We start from the raw sequence: 19,870 nt of genomic DNA, 5'->3' as shown, positions 1-19,870 counted from the left end.
ACACCAGAGATAAATATTTTGTTCAATCAAAATTCAGACTACTTGTAAGAAGAATGCAGTTCATAACTGCTGTCTCACTTCCACAGAGCTATGGAGCACAGAGGTTAGAGTGAAATAAATCGAATGTCACGGGTAAACATAAATAACACACTGAGACAAGGATCGTTGGATCATGTATTGATCGCACGGCTTTGACCGTAGATCGCGTGAATATTTATCAAAACAACAAATCAGCAATCACATGTTTTTTATGAATATTACAAAAATTTGGATCACATTGCTTGAATGGGTGTTGATTGTTTTAGAGGATTTCAAACACCCTCCTGGTCTGGGTAGGATAATAAAAGTATCCAAATAAATGGGATATTGGAACGTGAAACAGTGATTTAATTTAAAATATTATTAAGTACGATAGAGCATTCTCAACAGTAAAATTTTGGGATAAATTCGTGCATAAGAAGACAACATTTAAGGAATGTGATAAATGGGAATGGAATAATTTTAAACTAACAACTTGTACAATTAATATTTCTAAAAACATTCATACTGGTAAACTCAATATAGTAAAAGCTCCTTAATTAGAAATTTAGATGACCGAAATTCAAAAAAAATATTTAGAAATACTTAATATGTAGAAAAAAAAACACAATATTCCATATATAATGTGCAGTGAAATTTTAAAAACCAAATTTTTTATTTTTATTTTTTAAATATCAAAAGCATTGAATGATGTCAGTAATATAATTCAATGGGCTGTTTAAACATAGGAGGAACATTGTATTAACAAAAAAAATAAACATAAAGGGATTTGTAATATTTTCATTGTATTTAAGGAAATTCCAAAATATGATTAATTTTATCATCATTTTTATATTGCAACATTGCATAAATGCAAGGTCTTAGAAAGCCGGTGGCAATGCCGTTAAAACCAGTGCATAAATTCTCAGTTTCCAATCAGTCACCCACTAACAGTACGAAATTCATCAACATGATATGCAAACTCTAAAGAAACAGTGACAACACAGTGATAGAGGTTACAAGTTATGCTTTGTTACATGCTGCTAGGCTACCATGCTGGAGGTCCCGGGTTCGATTCCCAAGAGGGTCAAAAATAAATATTAGTGATTTTTCAGTCTTATATTTATTTAATATGACCCCACTGGTACCTGAAGCGGAAGGCTGATCACCTTCCTTTGTTTATTTAACGATCAAGATAACACTGCTTCTATACGATGCAGTGCCCTATGCACCATTGGGTGCGGATAAGGGTTAGACATGCTGCCAAAACAACTGATGACAGCACACTTGACGATGTCAGAAATTATTTGTTTTTCTTGTAGTTAGAGAGATAAAAAAATTAAAAACGGTTGTATAAATCCAAAATTTTGATGAATCAGTTATCAGTGTTGCAAATAAAATCAACCAACACTGATATATAATTACAACATGGCAGCTTTTTAAAAATATTTTTGGTCATGCTTTAATATTGTCATATACATATATACATTGGCAAGAACAATATATTATTATATTATGATTATTAAAAATAATTGCACATTTAATTTTAAATTATCGGTGCAATTTAATAGTATAAATCCTTATTTAATAATTTAAGGCCAATTTTACATAATACTTTTTGTTTTCCTGTAGTCAGTTTCATCAGCAATTCCATTATAATTTCTTAGAAGTAAGATCCATTTCCAATTGCAGGTCGTGTATAGAGTCCTTTTTAATGAGTGCCCGTTTTTCCGGGTCTTTATTCTTCTTGGGGGTCTTCTTCTTCTGATGTCTGAAAGGCAATGCTCAAAAATAAATTACATTAAAAAAAAATCTAAGTAGACAGTTACATTCCAATTGAAAAAAATCTTTTGTGCTCTGCTCCACATAATGTTGTAATAGATACGAGTGACAAAAATGTAAGCTTGGAATTTAAATAAATAATACTAATGATGAAAAAAATGTCGAATAACATCCGACATGGGACCTAAGAGGAAAAAATCGATAATAGTCTAATGAGATTCGACATTGGACCAGTAAGGGTTAAAAAACATTTTTTTTTTAATACATTGTTTAGAGGAAATGTTTAAAAGCGTATTTTACATGCTGTTGGTAGAGAGCGGGAGACGCTTATAAGCGTTCTATTTGTTTACATTTGGCAGAGCGCGAGACGCCAAAAAACATTGTACAGATGGGAATCGGGCTTGCGGTTACTTGTGATTAGTATACTGTGGGTCGGGCGGCAGACTGAGTATAATTAGGGTCGGGGTTGATGAACAAAACCGCCCGACAACAATGTGTTAATTTTTTATATTTTTATAAAACTTTTAATGAGTTTATTCCGATTGTTTAACTTTCATCTAACTCTTATCCGCACTCAATGATGCATAAGGCACCGCATTGTATTTTTAGTGTTATTTCAATCGTAACTTACATGAAGGCGAGGTGATAACTACTGCGCTTCAGGGACCAGTCCAGGGTAATATTAAATAAATATTAGAGTGTAATATCACTAATATATATTTTCACGCCCCCCTGGGAATCGAACCCGGAACCTCAACAAGGCAGCTAAACATGCTAACCATTACACCACGGAGGCGGACAAAAACCAAATGTTCAACCTAGTGGTCCTCAAATCCCTAGGCACTGTTCGTGGATTAAATGATATCGGGCCACCCAAGGCCTCAAAATAAAAATTACATAAAAAAATCAAATGTACCTAATAAAAAAATATTGAAAACAAATAATTATTCAGTTGAGAACTGCTTAGTTACAGCCCATATGGCCGCCATCAGTCGACACTCGGCGGCGTGCTAGAAAGGAGGTAGAATCTGTGACTCTCTGACTCTGAGTTACGAGTTGCGTACTACAATTTCCATACAGATATAAACTAGGGTCATTTGGTACCCCGCTTAAATTTTATGTAATTTTTGCATGTAATTTTTGATGATCAGTACGGGAAAGGTTAAAGTGACAACCACCACGGTCTTTGCCCTACCTGTTGACCACCCCATTCTCCTCATCCATCATCCGCATGATGGTGATCTGATCGGAGGAGTCGAGCGGAGCTACGGAGATGTCCCTGACGGCTCGGAACTGACCGCAGTTGTTGAGATGCTCGTTCTCCAACCGGAAGAAGTTCCAGACAAATCTCCTGGAATCAATATGAAAATTAACAAACTTATTTCTTTTTCTGATACTGTGATTAATAATGTTTTAAAAAATATAATTTATATTTGAAGCACTAACTTTGTGAGTTTCCATTTTATAATTAAAATGTAATTTTGTTTTAAAGTCTTGATAAAGAAGCGGTTAGCTTCGAAACTGGTAGACATTATAATTAAGTTATAATAAAATATTTATAGTGATTTTAAAACAAAGTTACATTTTAATCATAATTTTAAAAAATATATTAAATAAATATTAAACTATTAAAATATTTTTTTGGACAAAGAATATATGAAAATTCATGGATTTCCAACTTTGGATTGGACCGGAAATAGTCCTGAATTGAACCCTATCGAGAACTTGTGGCATAAAATGGCAATCGAAATAAATAAAATGAAGCCTTTGTCAAAGGAAAACATTAAAAACATCATCAGAAAAGTGTGATTTGAATATTTTTCCCATGACTACATAAAAAAATTTGGATAAATCCATGCCAAAACGTTTTGAAGCAGTAATAAAAAAAGAAGGAACAACAAAGTAGGTACCGATTTTGTTGGTTTTTGATAATTTTTAGTGTTTTGTACCTATGCAATTTTATTTTAAATAAATATGTGGTTTTTTAAATTATATGAGAATTTTACATTTTTGTGCGAAAAAAACGAAAATCTACAAATCAACTATAAAATTATGAAAAAAATATTTTGGTTACTAAATTGGCAAAGCTTTTGGTATATCATCTGTAAAAAGTGTTGCTTTATAATTTGGACTGAAAAGCTAACAAGAAAACACAACAACAAAAATATTATGTAAAAAAACTGATAATTTCTGACTGGAAAGATTTGACTGCTCGCTGCTGTATAAAATTATGAATGAAAACAGTAATTAGTCACCTGAAAACTTCTAAGAGCGCTTGAATTGACACCATAATTTCTCCATTTAGCCAATTATTTTGGACCACAAAGTAAGACAGGCCCCAAAAGAATCGGAGTGCAGCATCTTCTATTATCGCAAAATAGTAATAACCCTGAAAAATTACTTGAGATTAGATACACATAGAACATGAAAAAAATAAATGTTTCATTAAAAGCATAAAGATGTTTGATAGATGTTCAAATAGTGATATGAGAAAATAATTCAAGAAGCTAAGCATCATCGATAAAATTGAGAAAGGTGTATTGAGATGGTTTGGGTATGTGAATCAATGAGTGAAGAAACGTTCCTTGGCTCTACCCGACCGAGTTTCTCCAGGATATGCTTGGCTACAATAGTTTAGTGACTAGAAGGAATGTGTATTTGATTACGCATTTTTATCGATTGTTTCGCAGTATGATCGATAATCCTGAAATTATCCGGAACATTGGTCTGTATGTTCCCGATAGTTACCTAAAACAGCGTCGACATAGATTGTTTCACATTCCTATATACAGGACCAACCTGCCGATGGTTATCCCTGTAGGAAGAGCTACCGCTATGTTGAACATATCTATCTCATTGGATATTGATCTGTTCCATGTGTCTGAAGGAGTTTTCCGAAGCGGGATTCTTCTACACCTTTAGCAATAGTTCTTGCATATATTTTATTTTAATGTATTTCTAATGTATTTATTAAGAGAAATAAATAAATTGAAATTGAAATAAAAAATGGAAAAAGAACAATAAAACTAATTTATAAGGAGAATGTGGTTGATAATAGAAGCAGAGGAAGACCAAGGAAAATTTGGCACGATCAAGTGTTTCAAATACTTGAATGTGGACAGGTTAGGAGTGATCACAGTATGTATACACTTTTCAACATTTACCATTGTACCCATTATTTCAAATCCATATTGCATTAATTTTTCAAAGTTGTATATATGCAGCATTGTAGCACATTAGAGACATCTATAACATATATAATTTATTTCTTTAGATAAGTGGAGCTTACGTTAGAACTGTAGACAATTTCTTCTCGGAGTATTTTGTTATCAGCGTTTCCGTCAAACAGGCCCCAATCCATTTTCAAGTCCCATAAATATGCATATGTGGATGATATAAACTGCGCCAGAATCCACATGTAGAAGTACGGATTATCATAGTAATTATTATACGATCCTAAAATAAAAACAAAATACACTAACAAGACAATTTCAAAAGAGTATAGAGTGTATTTGTGAATTTAGGAATATAAATTCATTGTGTGAATCACACAAAAACCTGAATGCTTTATTTCCAGTATTTCTAATATCTGACTAAGTTGACTTTAGCCAACATGCGAGGGATGTAGAAAATTCTAAATTGCTACTACGCATTTTTAAATCTAAATTAACTAACTAAACTAACTAACTAACAATCACGCCGCTTCCCCGCAGGGGTAGGCAGAGAGAATAGAGCGCCACACCACTCTGTCCTTGCAAACATTCTTCGCCTCTTCCACGTTCATGCATCTCCTCATACATACCCGCCGATTGTTACGACTCCTAACCTGACCACTTTCAAGTATTTGGTATACCTGATCGTGCCATGTTTTTCTCGGTCTTCCTCTGCTTCTTTTCCCGCTAACATTCGCCTCATAAATTTGTTTTACCGTTCTTTCCTCACTCATTCATCCTACATGTCCAAACCATCTCAACACACCTTTCTTAATTTTATCGATAATGCTTATCTCAGCTTTGCATTCCTTCCTTATTTCACTATTCGTACATCTATCATACATCGTTTTGTCGCACATTCTTCTGAGAGATCGCATTTCGACTGCATTCAGTCTACTTTCATCCTTCTTTTGCCAACTCCATGTTTCACTTCCATACATTAGAGTTGGAACCAGGACTCCGTTGTGCACTGCCAGTTTAGCTTCTGCTGATAGGTTTTTATTTGCTATAACTGATTTCAGTGCACCATTAAATCTAAAGTAAATCTAAATTAATGGATAAATATCTAGATTGTGATTATTGGCTACTAAATTAATATGAAAAATCACAACACTATCGGTGGCATTCTTACTGAAGTATATAGAGAAATAAGGGATTATATATGAAGGTTTACACTTTAGATATTTTTATAAAACGAAAAACATGCGTTCGCATACGTCATAAAATTTCCGTCGTCTAACGTTTTATGATGTCATATGGTTTATTGTCTATCGTTTTTAGAGCAGTAATAGTAGCAGCGTGGATTGTTTGTTTACCACTACACTACCATTTGTGTTATACAAATATGAGTGGAGGGGGGGTGGGAGGGTGGACCATAGACATCAACAAATAGAGCCGCCAATAATTTAGCAATGACACCAACATTAAAAAAAACATCCATCGTTTCTGTGACGTCATTCATTGCTAACTTACAAAAATAACGTTTTTTCAAAGGCGAATTTTCCAAAAGAAAATGGTGAATGAAAATATTAATTATATCGGCTGTTATAAACACAAAACGAGTCTAATATAATCCTTTATAGGTTGAGTATGTTAAATTAGATATTCCTCTTGTCTGACAAAGATCCGTTATATTTTTTTCGTTGTATGTATAGGAATTACATGCGTTGAACCAACCTTCATTGAAGTTCTTCAATGTGGTGAAGATGACCACCAGGAAGGTGCTGAAGTACTTGCCCGCGTTCAGCAAGTGGGGGAAGGCGTCCTTGGTGTCGCGGTAGCGCCGCACGCATTGGGCGAACCGGAACCAGGCCGGGAGACAGTTCACTATCGGCCGGATGATGAAGGACTTCTCCATGCACTGGGACGTTTCCAATACCTCGCCGGCTAGAGGGACAATACAGACCATCAATGGAGTGCATTTCATATAGGCACATAAGTAGTGCCTACCCTAATGGAATGGAAAAAATACACTAAGACCTAACTTTGCGTCGTAGATACATTCCAAAATATTGCGACGCAAATTGAAACAACGCAAAGTAAATTGCTATTCCATTGAAAATCATATAAACATCAAAGATAGCGAAAATGAGTCTTAATTCAGTAATGACACAACTTCGCAAAAACTCAAAGTGAAACGACGCAAAGCGAGGTTAGAGTGTATGGAGAACTGTGATCTAGAAATAACTAAAACTACAAGTTTTTTCAGTCATTTCTTTCTTCTTCTTCTTTTTCCATGTTCGCTCCCTAGGTGGAGCATATGGCCAACACGAGTCGTCTCCAAGTCACTCTGTCACGCGCCATCTCCTTGGCTTCCTCCCAGGTCAGTCCGGCGTCTCGAAGTTCCGCTGAGTATAGTCGGTGAATGGTCGTCAGCGGCCTTCCGGGGCGCCGGAATCCTCGGGGTTGGAAGAAGAGACATGAGGGGTTGATGCCCTCAGGTGGCATTCTAAGGACATGTCCCAACCATGTCCACCTTCTTCTCTTCAGGACTTCCAGTATGAGGGGCTGTTGAGTTCTTCTCCTCACATCGTCATTCCTGACGAAGTCATACCACTTTATACCCAGTATTCGCCTCAGGCATCTATTTTCAAAACTTGCTAGTTTCTTGCTTTGAGCTTTGGTGAGGTGCCACGACTCACATCCGTACAGCAACACTGTTAGGATGCAGGCATTAAAGAGACGACACTTGGTTTTTGTCGAGTAAAGCAGTGAGTCCCAGACATTGCGCATTTTATTGAATATAGCTCCTGCCATTCCGAGCCGTACATTCAGTTCCTTCTGGACACTACCATCCTCCACCATGAGTGTTCCAAGGTATCTGAAGGTGTCGACTCGAACGAGCGCTCGTCCCTCACAAGTAAGATGTTGATCTCGGTCCGGACAGGCTGAGTTGCACATGACATTGGTCTTTTTGGCGTTCACTCTTAGGCCTAACCGAGCGGAGTTTATTTGGAGGGAGTCAATTATATCTTGCAGGGCTCCGATCGATGTATCTATTAGAACTGCATCGTCCGCATATTCTAAATCACATAATTTCTGAGCAGGACTCACTGCAATTCCTCGATCCGGTGGAATTGACATTCGTAGGATGAAGTCAAACATGATGATGAAGAGAAATGGGGCTAGTACACAGCCTTGCTTCACCCCAGTAGAGACCTCAAATGGTTCACTGCACACATCATCTATTCTAACGCAGCATTCGCTGTTAGTGTGAAGCGCCCTGATAATGGCCACAATTTTTTCAGTCATTTCTCCTCGATAAAACACGGATTATTAGAGTTATGAAAAAATATATAAAAGTTTTAAAAAATAAATAATAAAACACTGTTTTTCTTACTGCTCCTTGATTAAAAACTCTGTGCACATCACTGCAGACAATATATGAATGGGTTTTTATTATTAATTTTGAAATGAATACGCAAAGTCCCTACTTTTAAAGGCTCGTCTACAGGTAGGATAGTAAGGGATAGGATAGGGAAGGCAAAAAAAACTTACATCCAGGGACCCATGAGATGCCATTAGTGATGTAGAAGCAGGTGATAAACTGGAAGTCTAGGAGACCAGTTACGAGAGAGTTGAGCTGATCAGCCATCCAGAAGTCAGCAAATGCCACTTGAAAAAATGGCGCCGCTATCATTCTTCCCTGTGGAATAAACATTTTATTATATACTTATTTTCCTGTATAAAATTTTTTAATAATTATGTAGATTGCCCAGAGCTTTTATCACTCATCAATTTTAGAGTCCCGGGAGCACAGACCAGAAACAAAAACTTATTTAAAATCCCTAAAATGCACACCAAGTCCAACCAAAATTCATTTTTAAATCGACCCTGTGATATGCGCAGTGAAATGCTTAATGAAATAGACATCAATAACGTTTCTTTTAATACGTTTAAAAGAAATATTGCTGATGTCTATTTGACCAGTTGATAAAAAAAATTTCTACATATGTAGTTATACTATAATAATAATAATAAAACCCTTATCCGCACCCCAATGGTGCATAGAGCACTGCGTCATATAAACGCAGTGTTATCTTGATCGTTTACGCATGAAGGAAAGGTGATCAGCCCTCCGCTTCAGGTACCAGTCCAGGGTAATATTGAATAAATCTAACAGTGAAAAAATCACTTATATTTATTTTACTCCCCTTGGGAATCGAACCCGGGACCTACAGAACGGAACGGGACCTGCAGAGCGTGCTGACCATTACACTACGGAGGCGGACTTAAATACGTTATACTATTATGACAGTTTATTTTATTTTTTTTTATTTTTAGATAACTTAGGTGGAAACCTATAATTGGAATTGTTTTGTTTTTTTTTTTTAATCATTTTATGTTATTTTTGTGAAATATTCTGTTGATTTTCCAATAAAAAAAATAATAAAAAAAAGTTTAACAGATCCAAAATTAAAATAAAATAATAATATTCTTCTTTTTCTTGGGGTAGGCCTTGTGGCCTGTTTTTAAGAGGGTTTAGCCTCTTGTGATGTCGGTTCCCAGCTTTCAATCCATCTCTTTGGTGGTCTGCCCAGGGATGGCCGTGCAATGCAATGTGGGGGAGTCTTGATGGTTCCATTCTCTTCACATGGGAATACCGTTGTCTTCCCCACCTAATAACATCTTCGATCTCGCATATTTCTCTTATCCTAGTGCTCCTTATTCTATCTCGTAGACTCTTGCCAGATATCGTAGTCATACAGGAGAAAGTGACCAAGTGCATTTTTTTACAAAAACGTGATCATTGACTATTTGATATCTTACTAGCTTAATATTGCCCTGAAAAAACCCCAAAGGATTTAAAACTTGGAAGTATAATATATTGACGTGTTAAAATGACTAACTGCATTGATGTTTATTTTCTTGCCAAGCAAAAGTGATTTGAATGGCCCTCCTGAACATTTTACGTTTTGTCAGTTGGTCACTTTCTCCTGTATGACAGTACAGGCTACGGCAGTGTCTGGACATTTACAGACCTTACGACTTGCCATAGACTGGTTAAATTGATAACTTTATAAACATGTAACATCACCATTCTACCCACAATTTACAACCACACCGCTCAAATTCATATTTATGCTTCAATTGAGAACATATTATGCATGCTTTTCTTCGGCAACATCTTTGGTATAAATTAGTAAGTTTCACCCAAGAAAACGGATGGGGAAGATGTTTCTAATTAAAACATTAATATTAAAGCTTATAAATATGAGATTTTTCATATGAAGAATGATAAACATTGCACTAAAAATATGTACAACATTGGATACGTGTTTTAAACAAAAAATTGATACAACACAATGTTTCGAGTATGTCCAAATGAGGGTTTTGTCCACATAGGATTTTTGACACATGTAACATTCACCATTCACCAATAATTGACGACACTACTCAAATTTAATAAATATTTTTTTGAAATTATCTAACGTCCAAGTGACTCTGAAATCAAGCTACGGCTAATGCAACACCGCTTATCATGACCCTACTCAGGCTTCAACTTTTTAAGTTTCATAGCCTATGCCTACTCGTGAGTGGGTTTACTCTTTATGTTATAATTTCATGTGATTCATGAGTGAACTTTAATGTATGTAGTGTGGTTGTCAATCGTGGCAAATGTTACACAATACAAAGTGATCACTTAAATCATCCTATGACGTCAAACCCTTTAAATACCCAGACTTGGATATTATACTTCATCTACATATGTTGAGATATCAATTTGATTAAATATTCAAAATAAATTTAAAAAAATACAAATTAAACGAATTGTAGAGTCCGCTGTCATAAATGAGGTAATTCACATTGCGTTTTGAAATAATTTTTACAATTTGTTAATTTCTTATAACAATATTTGATGAGTTTAGTAAAAAACAAACAAAAGATAAGCATCTATATAGCTTCTGCGGTTGAACAGCTTATCTCAAAAGTCAACACAGAACCAAATATGTACATATGTATACATATCGTAGTCATACAGGAGAAAGTGACCAAGTGCATTTTTTACAAAAACATGATCATTAATAATAATAATAAAACCCTTATCCGCACCCCAATGGTGCATAGTGTTATCTTAATCGTTTACACATGAAGGAAAGGTGATCAGCCCTCCGCTTCAGGTACCAGTCCATGGTAATATTGAATGAATATTACAGTGAAAAAATCACTTATATTTATTTTACCCCCCTTGGGAATCGAACCCGGGACCTCCAGAACGGTAGCCGAGCGTGCTGACCATTACACTACGAAGGCGGACATTATCATCATTAACGTTATGATCATTAACTTATTTATATTAACTGCAGACAGTTGTAGAATTCTATATTGAATTGTTGGGTAATATATCCAAAATAAAACAAGGTTTGTTGGATTGGATTCTACATTTATTTATGTACATGTAAATAAATGTAGAATGTACATAAATAAATGTAGAATTCAATCCAACAAACCTTGTTTTATTTTGGATATATTACCCAACAATTGATCATTGACTATTTGGTGTCTTACTAGCTTAATATTGCCCAGAAAAAATGCCAAAGCGATTTAAAACTTGGAAGTATTATATATTGACTTGTAAAAAATGGCTAACTGTATTGATGTTTATTTACTTGCCAAGCAAAAGTAACTTAAGTGGCCCTCCTGAACATTTCACATTTTGTCAGTTGGTCACTTTCTCCTGTACGACTACGATACCTTCGTTTTTAATTTAGTCAAACAACGATTTTCTATTTCCAATTTTCAAATGTGTAATATTTATCACTCACAATGATCTTGAGGAACCAGAACCTCGCCTCGTGCTTGAAGATCCGCAGCGGATTCAGGATGAACACGAACATCATCACGAACAGGACCAGCGGATTCACCAAGGGCGGGACGCTCAGGCTGGCGCTGTAGAAGAAGCTCAACAGGCTCAGCGCCCACACCACCCCGAACACAGCTGACATCTCCATGAGGTGCTGCTCTGACAGGTGGTTGCGGGGGTCCAGCTCAAAGATCAGGACGTGGTTCACTCCGGAGGAACGCCAGCCGTAGACATTCACTCCGATTAGGAAAAGGAAGGCGATCATCAGAAAGGGACCCCGATACAGCCGCAGGGCAATTATGACCTCTTCTTTTGAGCTGTGGAAAAGACCTGGAAAAGACGCAAAGAAAAAGCCATATAAGGAACGTGAAATTTTACTTTAATACCAAGAAAGACTACTACCTAATTATCGTGCAGCTTCTCCTGCAGGGATAGGCAGAGAGAATAGAATGCCACACAATCTTTGCCTCTTCCACATTCATGCATCTCTCAAACATACACGCCGATTGCCACAACAAGGCCAAACTATTGATGCGGATATCAATTTTTGTTTTTTGTTGTTTTATTTAATATAAATAAAACACTTGTTTTTTACCTGAGTATTTTATTTTTACGACTAGTTTTGGAAGCTACATTTACGGGTTTAAATCTAAACCCAAAAGTTTTTATTCAAACCCATATTTATATTTAATTTATAAAAATATACAACTTGGTAGACCCTAAATATCTATGTTTGATTTAAACAATTAAAATAAAGATATATATATATATATATATATATATATATATATATATATATATATATATATATATATATATATATGGAAGTTCCAAGAATTTGATTAGTGTGGTTGTCAATCATGGGTAGAATTGCTGAATGTTACACGTGTGTCCTATGACGGTAGTAATGCTCAGGCTTCCATATTTCTCTACATCTATGTTTATATGGTAAAAAATAATATGAAAAATGTATAGGTTTTACCACAAAAAAAGCTGAATCAATAGATGAAAATGGCAATCTTCACCTGACAGGATCACCGATATGATGAGCACTATGAAGGATCCGGAGAAGAGTCCCACTTTGAAGGTGGTCCAGGGGCTCTGCTGCTCCCCGAGCGGGGGCACTCGGAGCCTCTTCATGGCCCTTTGGCGGTCACCGCCCTCCAGCTCGCTGGTGACGGCCGCCTCCGTGTCGCTGATGAGGCGGTCGATGTCCTTGTTCACGTAGAAGTGAGACTGCTCCACGTTTTCCGCGCGCCATTTCGCACCCACCGACACATTTAATAACTGAAACAAAAATACATTGTTAATGGAGAAAACGATATAGATGAACAAGAATATGGGAATCTGGGTATTTACAGGGCTTACGACGGTCATAGGCTGGTTTAAGTGATCAATTTACACACATACAACATTCACCAATTCAACCCATGATTGACAACCACACTACTCAAATTCTTGGAAGTTCTTTTTATATATGATCCAATTTCAAAACATTGTGTTTGAATCACCAGACTTTCACTAGAGACATCTATGGTGAGATGAAAGAAGGTGTTTATTGAGCAGAAACTCTTTCATTTGTGTGTTAGGTCCAAAATAATCCAGGAAACAAAACAAAACTTTTTTTTTAACAACATTTTGACCTACCCCGACTTACATAATTCTTCATCTATGTTGAGATGCTAAAAATGTATAAAACAACTCCGAAGTGAAGATAATCACAATTTGTGATAAAGTATTTGTCCGCCTCCATAGTGTAGTGGTTAGAGAGCTAGGCTAACATGCTGGAGGTCCCTAGATCGATTTTCAAGAGGGTCAAAATAAATATTAGTTTTCAGGCTAATATTTATTTAACATGACCCTCGACTGGTACCTGCAGCGGAAGACTGATCACCTTTCCTTCATGTTTTAACAATCAAGATAGATTCCCAGATAGTTTTAATTTATTGATTCGGCAAATTTAGGCATGATTTGATCAAGTATTTCGAGTGGTCAGAACAGGAGTCGGAATAATCGGCAGGTATGTATGAGAAAATGCATAAATATGGAAGAGGCGAAGATTGTTTACAAATACAAATGCGGATAAACTGTGTTATGGTTAGACAGTTAGTTTATCTAAATGTGGATGCAATTGAATCAATACAAATTAAATACTAATTCTTGTTCAAATTAAAATTGCATGAGATACAATAGTGTACACAGATTCACCGGGCATATGTGATTATATCACAATGCGTATCGAAGCCATTAAGCATACGAGTACTTAGCACAAAAGAGTAAACATTTATGAGAGATTAGATTAAAAGTAATAAACAGGCAGATTCATTAGGAATATTACAATAATGTGATCAAACAACGCATACTTCTTGATAAACGAATAAAATACATATTAATATCTTAACAGTCACACACTTGCTAAATGGTCAGTATTAATATGATGAAAAAAATTCCTAGTTAACAAGGAAAAAATGCTTAACACACTAAGGACGGGAAAGGTATTTCTACCCTGTTTCGGCCAAAATTTGTGTATTTTACAGAATAATTGATGTATTAAATTAGTATTAATAAAGGTAGTCAAGAAGAACAAAGAGACGCAGTTCAGTAAGTTTTAAATGTTACAAATACTGTCCCCACCCCATGCAACGCCTTTAAAATAGTATTTAAGGGGTGGCGGACAAATATTTGGGTGCTCAGATTAAATAAGATTCGAAACGTGTATACGCCGCGCTCGCTCTGTTTTTATATTGGTGTCGCTTTGTTCTTCTAGCCCCTTGTGTTTTGTAATTTTCGATATATTGGTGTAATTTTGTTATTTTCACACTTATAACTTTGTAATTTAAAATAAATAAAAGATTGTCTTCATTTGCGCCTTTTTGTCTTCCTAATGAAAAGTGTTCCGGTACCGTTAGCAGTAACATACCCGTTCGGTCGATTGATGCTTTTTAACACTTTATTTACCAATGAATTTTTGAAAGATTCACTTTAAAAACCAAGCAAATTTGTATTAATAGCGAAAAATGCACGCATTTAACAGATACATTCATAATTTCAGTACCCATCGTTTGATTATTATGATTTTAACTACCAAAAGCTGACTAGTTGGCCGAATCAATTAATGACACTAATCTGGCATATATACCTTTGTATTCACAATGATACAAGGAAATCTTAAAAGCTTTTACTAAAATATTTCATTAAAGTCGATAGTTATATTTATTCACATAAAAAAATTAAACTCTTTCTCCATTGATCATTTCAATTGCTAAATTCCAGCAATTAAAATTTATTTCAAAACTCTTTCAAATCATATTAAAGTTATAAAGGCTTATTCACTTTTGGAACATGTCCTGTCCTGTTTCACTGTCCGCCTCGGTAGTGTAATGGCCAGCACGCTCGGCTATAGTTCTGGAGGTCCCGGGTTCGATATACCAGGGGGGGGGGGGTCAAATAAATATAAGTGATTTTTTCACTGTAATATTTATTCAATATTACCCTGGACTGGTACCTGAAGCGGAGGGCTGATCACCTTTCCTTCATGTGTAAACGATCAAGATAACACTGCGTTTATATGACGCAGTGCCCTATGCACCATTGGGGTGCGGATAAGGGTTTTATTATTATTAATCTGGCAATTTGATATCAACACATTGTTTGCCAGAAACGCTTAAAAGCGTCTTTTACATACTGTTGGTAGAGAGCAGCAGATGCTTACAAGCATTCTATTTGCTTACTTTTGAATAAACGCGAGAGATGCCAAAAAACATTGTACAGGTTGGAATTGAGTTTGCAGTTACTTGTGGTTAGTATATGACCCTATTTAGTATACTAATTAGGGTAATCATTTTTTTTAAACTCATAATTAAATATTTCTATATTTAGTTGACATTGGTTATAACTTTGTTCCTGTCACGGTTATTACTTAGGAAATACATATACATATTACACGGGGCATATGATTTAAGAGCGTTATAATGCCTGTTAGCACGTTTGCATTACAAAAGTCTTTGTTATGTTTTGCTTCCAAATTTAGTCAAAAGAAAAAAATGCATGTTGAAATGAATTCTATTACAATGGATTCTTCAAAGAAACAAATTAACATTGAATTTGCATAGAAAACAAAAGTCTATTTAAAAAGGTGGGAGTTTCAAATGTGCTCAATATATAGTGTAACCTTATGATTTTAATTGTTTTTGATATGTATAAATGTTTAAGTAAGTTTAGGTGTTAATTTGCAATTTTGTAATTTAAAATAATATATTACAAAAAACAAAAAATCTTAATGAAAAAATTGGCACCATTCAAAGAAGAATTCGCCATTTTGAATTTGTATTTATGCTGCAACTGGTACCTTCTTTCATATGCTGTTACTCAACTGAAGCATAGATGGTGCCGAGAACTCACATGTGAAAGAAGATGTCCATTTAGGGACATATTGAACTTCCGAAATTTGAACTGCTGGTGACGGAATTAAAAAAAATTTTATACAGAAGTATTTGTGTTTTATTATTTTAAAAATACTACAATTTCATACTATTTCTGTGAGCCTAAGCGGCTCATTATGAGAAATAAAAGGACAAGTGGTATTGCATTAGCCGTAGCTAGATTTCAGAGTCACTTGGACGTTAGGTAATTTAAAAATAATAAAATAGAAATTAAATAATATTTAATTAGACTATTTGAAGCTAAGCCGCATGATCACTTTTCCTTCATGAGGAAATGAAGCTACAAATTAAACACCAAATCAATAAATAAAAAATAAATAAAAAAAATAGACTCAAAAAATCTGTGTTTGATTTAAAATTAATACATAAATTCAACTACACTATATTGAATTGACGCAATGCCCTATAGACCATGGGTGTCCAACCCGCAGCCCGCGGCGCCCTTAGGTGCGGCCCACAGTGATGTATACCGAAAAAAAAAATTTAATACCGGATCCTACAAAATATATTTAAAATCATATTCAACTTATTAAAACCAATCAAATTTCTGTAATTACATGGAATGCATATATTCTGGTGAAAAGAAACTCAAATCTCGCACTGAGTGGATTGATAAATTGGTTTTATTTCAAATGTAATTAGTAATATTGTTTGATTTGCGTCCTAATTAATAATTTTGGTTGTTAAAATTGATAATCATGTTAATCGATACATTTTTGTTGGTTCAATGTGTGTTCTCACATATCGCTCACTCCTTTCAAGAACGTCATAAATCAAAAATCGACAATTTTGAGTTATGCATGTTTTCAGAATGCCCAGAAAATGTACTATATCCCAGCAAAAGAATCACATTTTTAACTTAATATTTGCCCGCTACAGGGCAGAAAATGTTTTTTTTCATTTTGAAGAAAAGGTATTGTTTAATTATTTTTTTTAACAAACTAAATATTTTTCAAATGGAGAACAAACCTTCAGGTTTTACCTAAAAAGACCTGTTGCATAGTAAAAAGTTCAATAAGTGGCTAGATATTTATTTTTAAAACATTGTATTATATTTTTAAATTTTAAAAACGTTCTCCTGATAAATCAAGTTTTTTGATTTATGACGTTCTTGAAAGGAGTGAGCGATATGGTCGTAGTAATGTTTCTTTTTCACAATTACCCTGATTGTACTTTCTAACTACCTTTATAATATTTTTAAAAAAATCAATAAGTATGAAATTCGTTGAATTAAAAAAAAAATTATTACTGTCTGTAATAATGCGGCCCGTGGTGCAATTCGGGTTGGCCAGGCCTGCTATAGACCATCGGACCAGGATGAAAAAAAAACATTTTATTTTAAAATAAGACAAACATACCTTATCGTGTTTCTTGAGGATTTTCCTGAAGCCGGTGTGGTTCAAGTTCTGGTAGTTCTGCAGCAGAATCAGACTGAGGTAGAACTCGCTGAAGGCCAACTTGAGTTCCTGCACCTTCCTGTTGGAGATCACCGTCTTCTTGCCGTCCGAGCGCTGCTTCACCCCCTCCGACGAGGTCTTCATTTCACTCTGCAAGTTCGCAAACTTTCTTGTTGCCTCGGCTAACTTTTCTATAAATAATTTACAACATCATCATCACTTTACTCGTTTGTCGGCCCTACACTGCCCGATTCACCAGTAGAAATATATAAAAATGACGAGTTTCTAAATAAGTATATCCATATAATTTATATACAGTGAAACCTCTATCTATCGTTCCTCAAATAATCGTTTTCCCGGATGTGTCGTTTATTTCTTCTATCCCGACTTAATTTCATACTAAACTAAGCCGCATCGATTGTTTCTGTATCACCATTTACCACATTTATCGTTCGAATTAAGCTGCATATTTGATACATTTTGTCTGTTTTTTTTTACATTATTTCCAATTTTCATACATTCAACAGCAACGTATGGGATAGAAACTATCGAAAGCTTGTGTAACTGATAGCAGGAGAGGTCGATATTGATGAAAAGGAGCCGCTGCCTATACCTGCGTATATACCTACTGTATTTCCAGAAGCGTGCACACTCTTTGAAAGAAAACTTTCTACAACGCACATTCAATAACCGATGCTGAAAAAAATACTATTTGCAAAGCCGAAAATATACTATTGACTTACGAAAATAAAACAGTTAAAAAACAAAAGTATTTTTTAAAATTCTATTCAGGTTTGTATTTTACCTCTTAATCCCGCGTTTATTTTAATAGGTCCCTTTAAAAACGATAGATAGAGGTTTCACTGTATTTTATACTAACTTACGATTTTCCATTTTATAATTAAAATGTAACTTTGTTTTGAAATCACTATAAATATTTAAATGGTCAGCACTTTTGGATACCATACTGGAGGTCAGAGCCGTTCACACTATGAATTTGAATGTTTGAGATCTCAGCCAACAAATTTTGGAACAATGCAAAAAAAATTGTAATAAAAAATAATAATAATAATTACGGGATATTTCAAAGATTTTTTTTTATAACACAAAAATGGAAAAATCGGACAGTGAAAGGTCAAAGATGATAATTGTGTGATGATTGATCCAGCATCTTATTTATTTAGGGTGAAATGAGAGATGATTCAAATATTTAAAAATCCTGGACACTACTTACCAGAATAAAATGTGTTTATTTTCTTTAATTCCTGATCGCAGTAGTGGAAAAAGTTTTCGTCGAAATTTGCAAAATGTCGAGAGACAATTTCTTGTTCTACATTTTCTGCTGATGGGGCTGCCTCTACTGCAGAATACAGCATCGTTTTCATTTCCTGAAATATTTTATTATTGTTTTTTTTTTATTTAAATCATTTAAAAAGCAAAATGGTTTAAATGATTATATTCACGTCAATGGGTTTGACAATGAGAATAAAATATATTTGCTGCTAGTTTTCAACAAACAAAAGCTTTGTAAAAATTAGAAGGATTTTTTTTCAAATATGTAGTATTTAAAATGTAATTTATAAACTTACGTCGTAATTGATATATTGTTTTCTCCATTCCGGTGTTATGTGAGCACCTAAGTGCTCAGCGAACTTCATATTCCTTCTCCTCTCTAAATATTCGCTCTAAACTTGATTGTTTTTCTGCAAAAGTTCGGCAGCAAATGATTGTGATTGTGAATCAGACGTTTTTGACATTTGTTCTTGCACAATATCCATAGATTAAGGAAAAAATGTACTAATTTGGAGAATAGATAAAGTTGTCAAAAATGACGTATAATTGGTGGGTAGGTAGGTGAAAATCGTTTTCAGTCGGATATTCACTGTCATCAGCTGCTTCTAAATCTTCTACAGCAACATCAGGAGCATCTTTATCTTAAATGTCATGCGAGTGTTTTCGTCTAGAAATTTCACTCATGAATACCATGAAATATAGTTACATAACGAGTAAATCCACTCACGAGTAGACTATAAACCTTAAAAAGTTGAGGCCTGAGTAGGGTAATGATAAGCGGTGATGCATAAGCCGTAGCTAAATTTCAGAGTCACTTGCACGTTATGTAATTTTAAAAAAATCTAAAATGTCATTTTCATTTTAGCAACGTGAGCATCTTCAAATCAAAGCCATCATCATGATCGTAACAAAGATCATTTT

General features: G+C 34.8%; 1 protein-coding gene across 1 annotated transcript; it reads right to left on the bottom strand.

Annotated features, from left to right (window-relative positions):
* Positions 1-1,324: 1,324 nt before the first annotated feature.
* On the bottom strand, positions 1,325-19,443 carry LOC148301550 (solute carrier family 53 member 1). Its single transcript, XM_088273077.1, has 11 exons — positions 19,246-19,443; positions 18,891-19,044; positions 17,618-17,847; positions 12,843-13,104; positions 11,780-12,147; positions 8,511-8,658; positions 6,690-6,899; positions 5,090-5,256; positions 4,056-4,189; positions 2,996-3,151; positions 1,325-1,789 (listed from the first exon to the last, which is right to left on the bottom strand). The coding sequence occupies exons 1-11, from the start codon at positions 19,312-19,314 to the stop codon at positions 1,672-1,674; spliced, it is 2,016 nt and encodes a 671-aa protein (XP_088129203.1). The 5' UTR covers positions 19,315-19,443; the 3' UTR covers positions 1,325-1,671.
* Positions 19,444-19,870: the final 427 nt, after the last annotated feature.

The sequence above is a fragment of the Brachycentrus maculatus genome, unplaced genomic scaffold (genome assembly GCF_059751285.1).
Source record: "Brachycentrus maculatus isolate JH-2025_06_01 unplaced genomic scaffold, ASM5975128v1 h1tg000543l, whole genome shotgun sequence".
Taxonomy (NCBI): Eukaryota; Metazoa; Arthropoda; class Insecta; order Trichoptera; family Brachycentridae; genus Brachycentrus; species Brachycentrus maculatus.
This window is presented reverse-complemented; position numbering and strand designations above follow the sequence as displayed.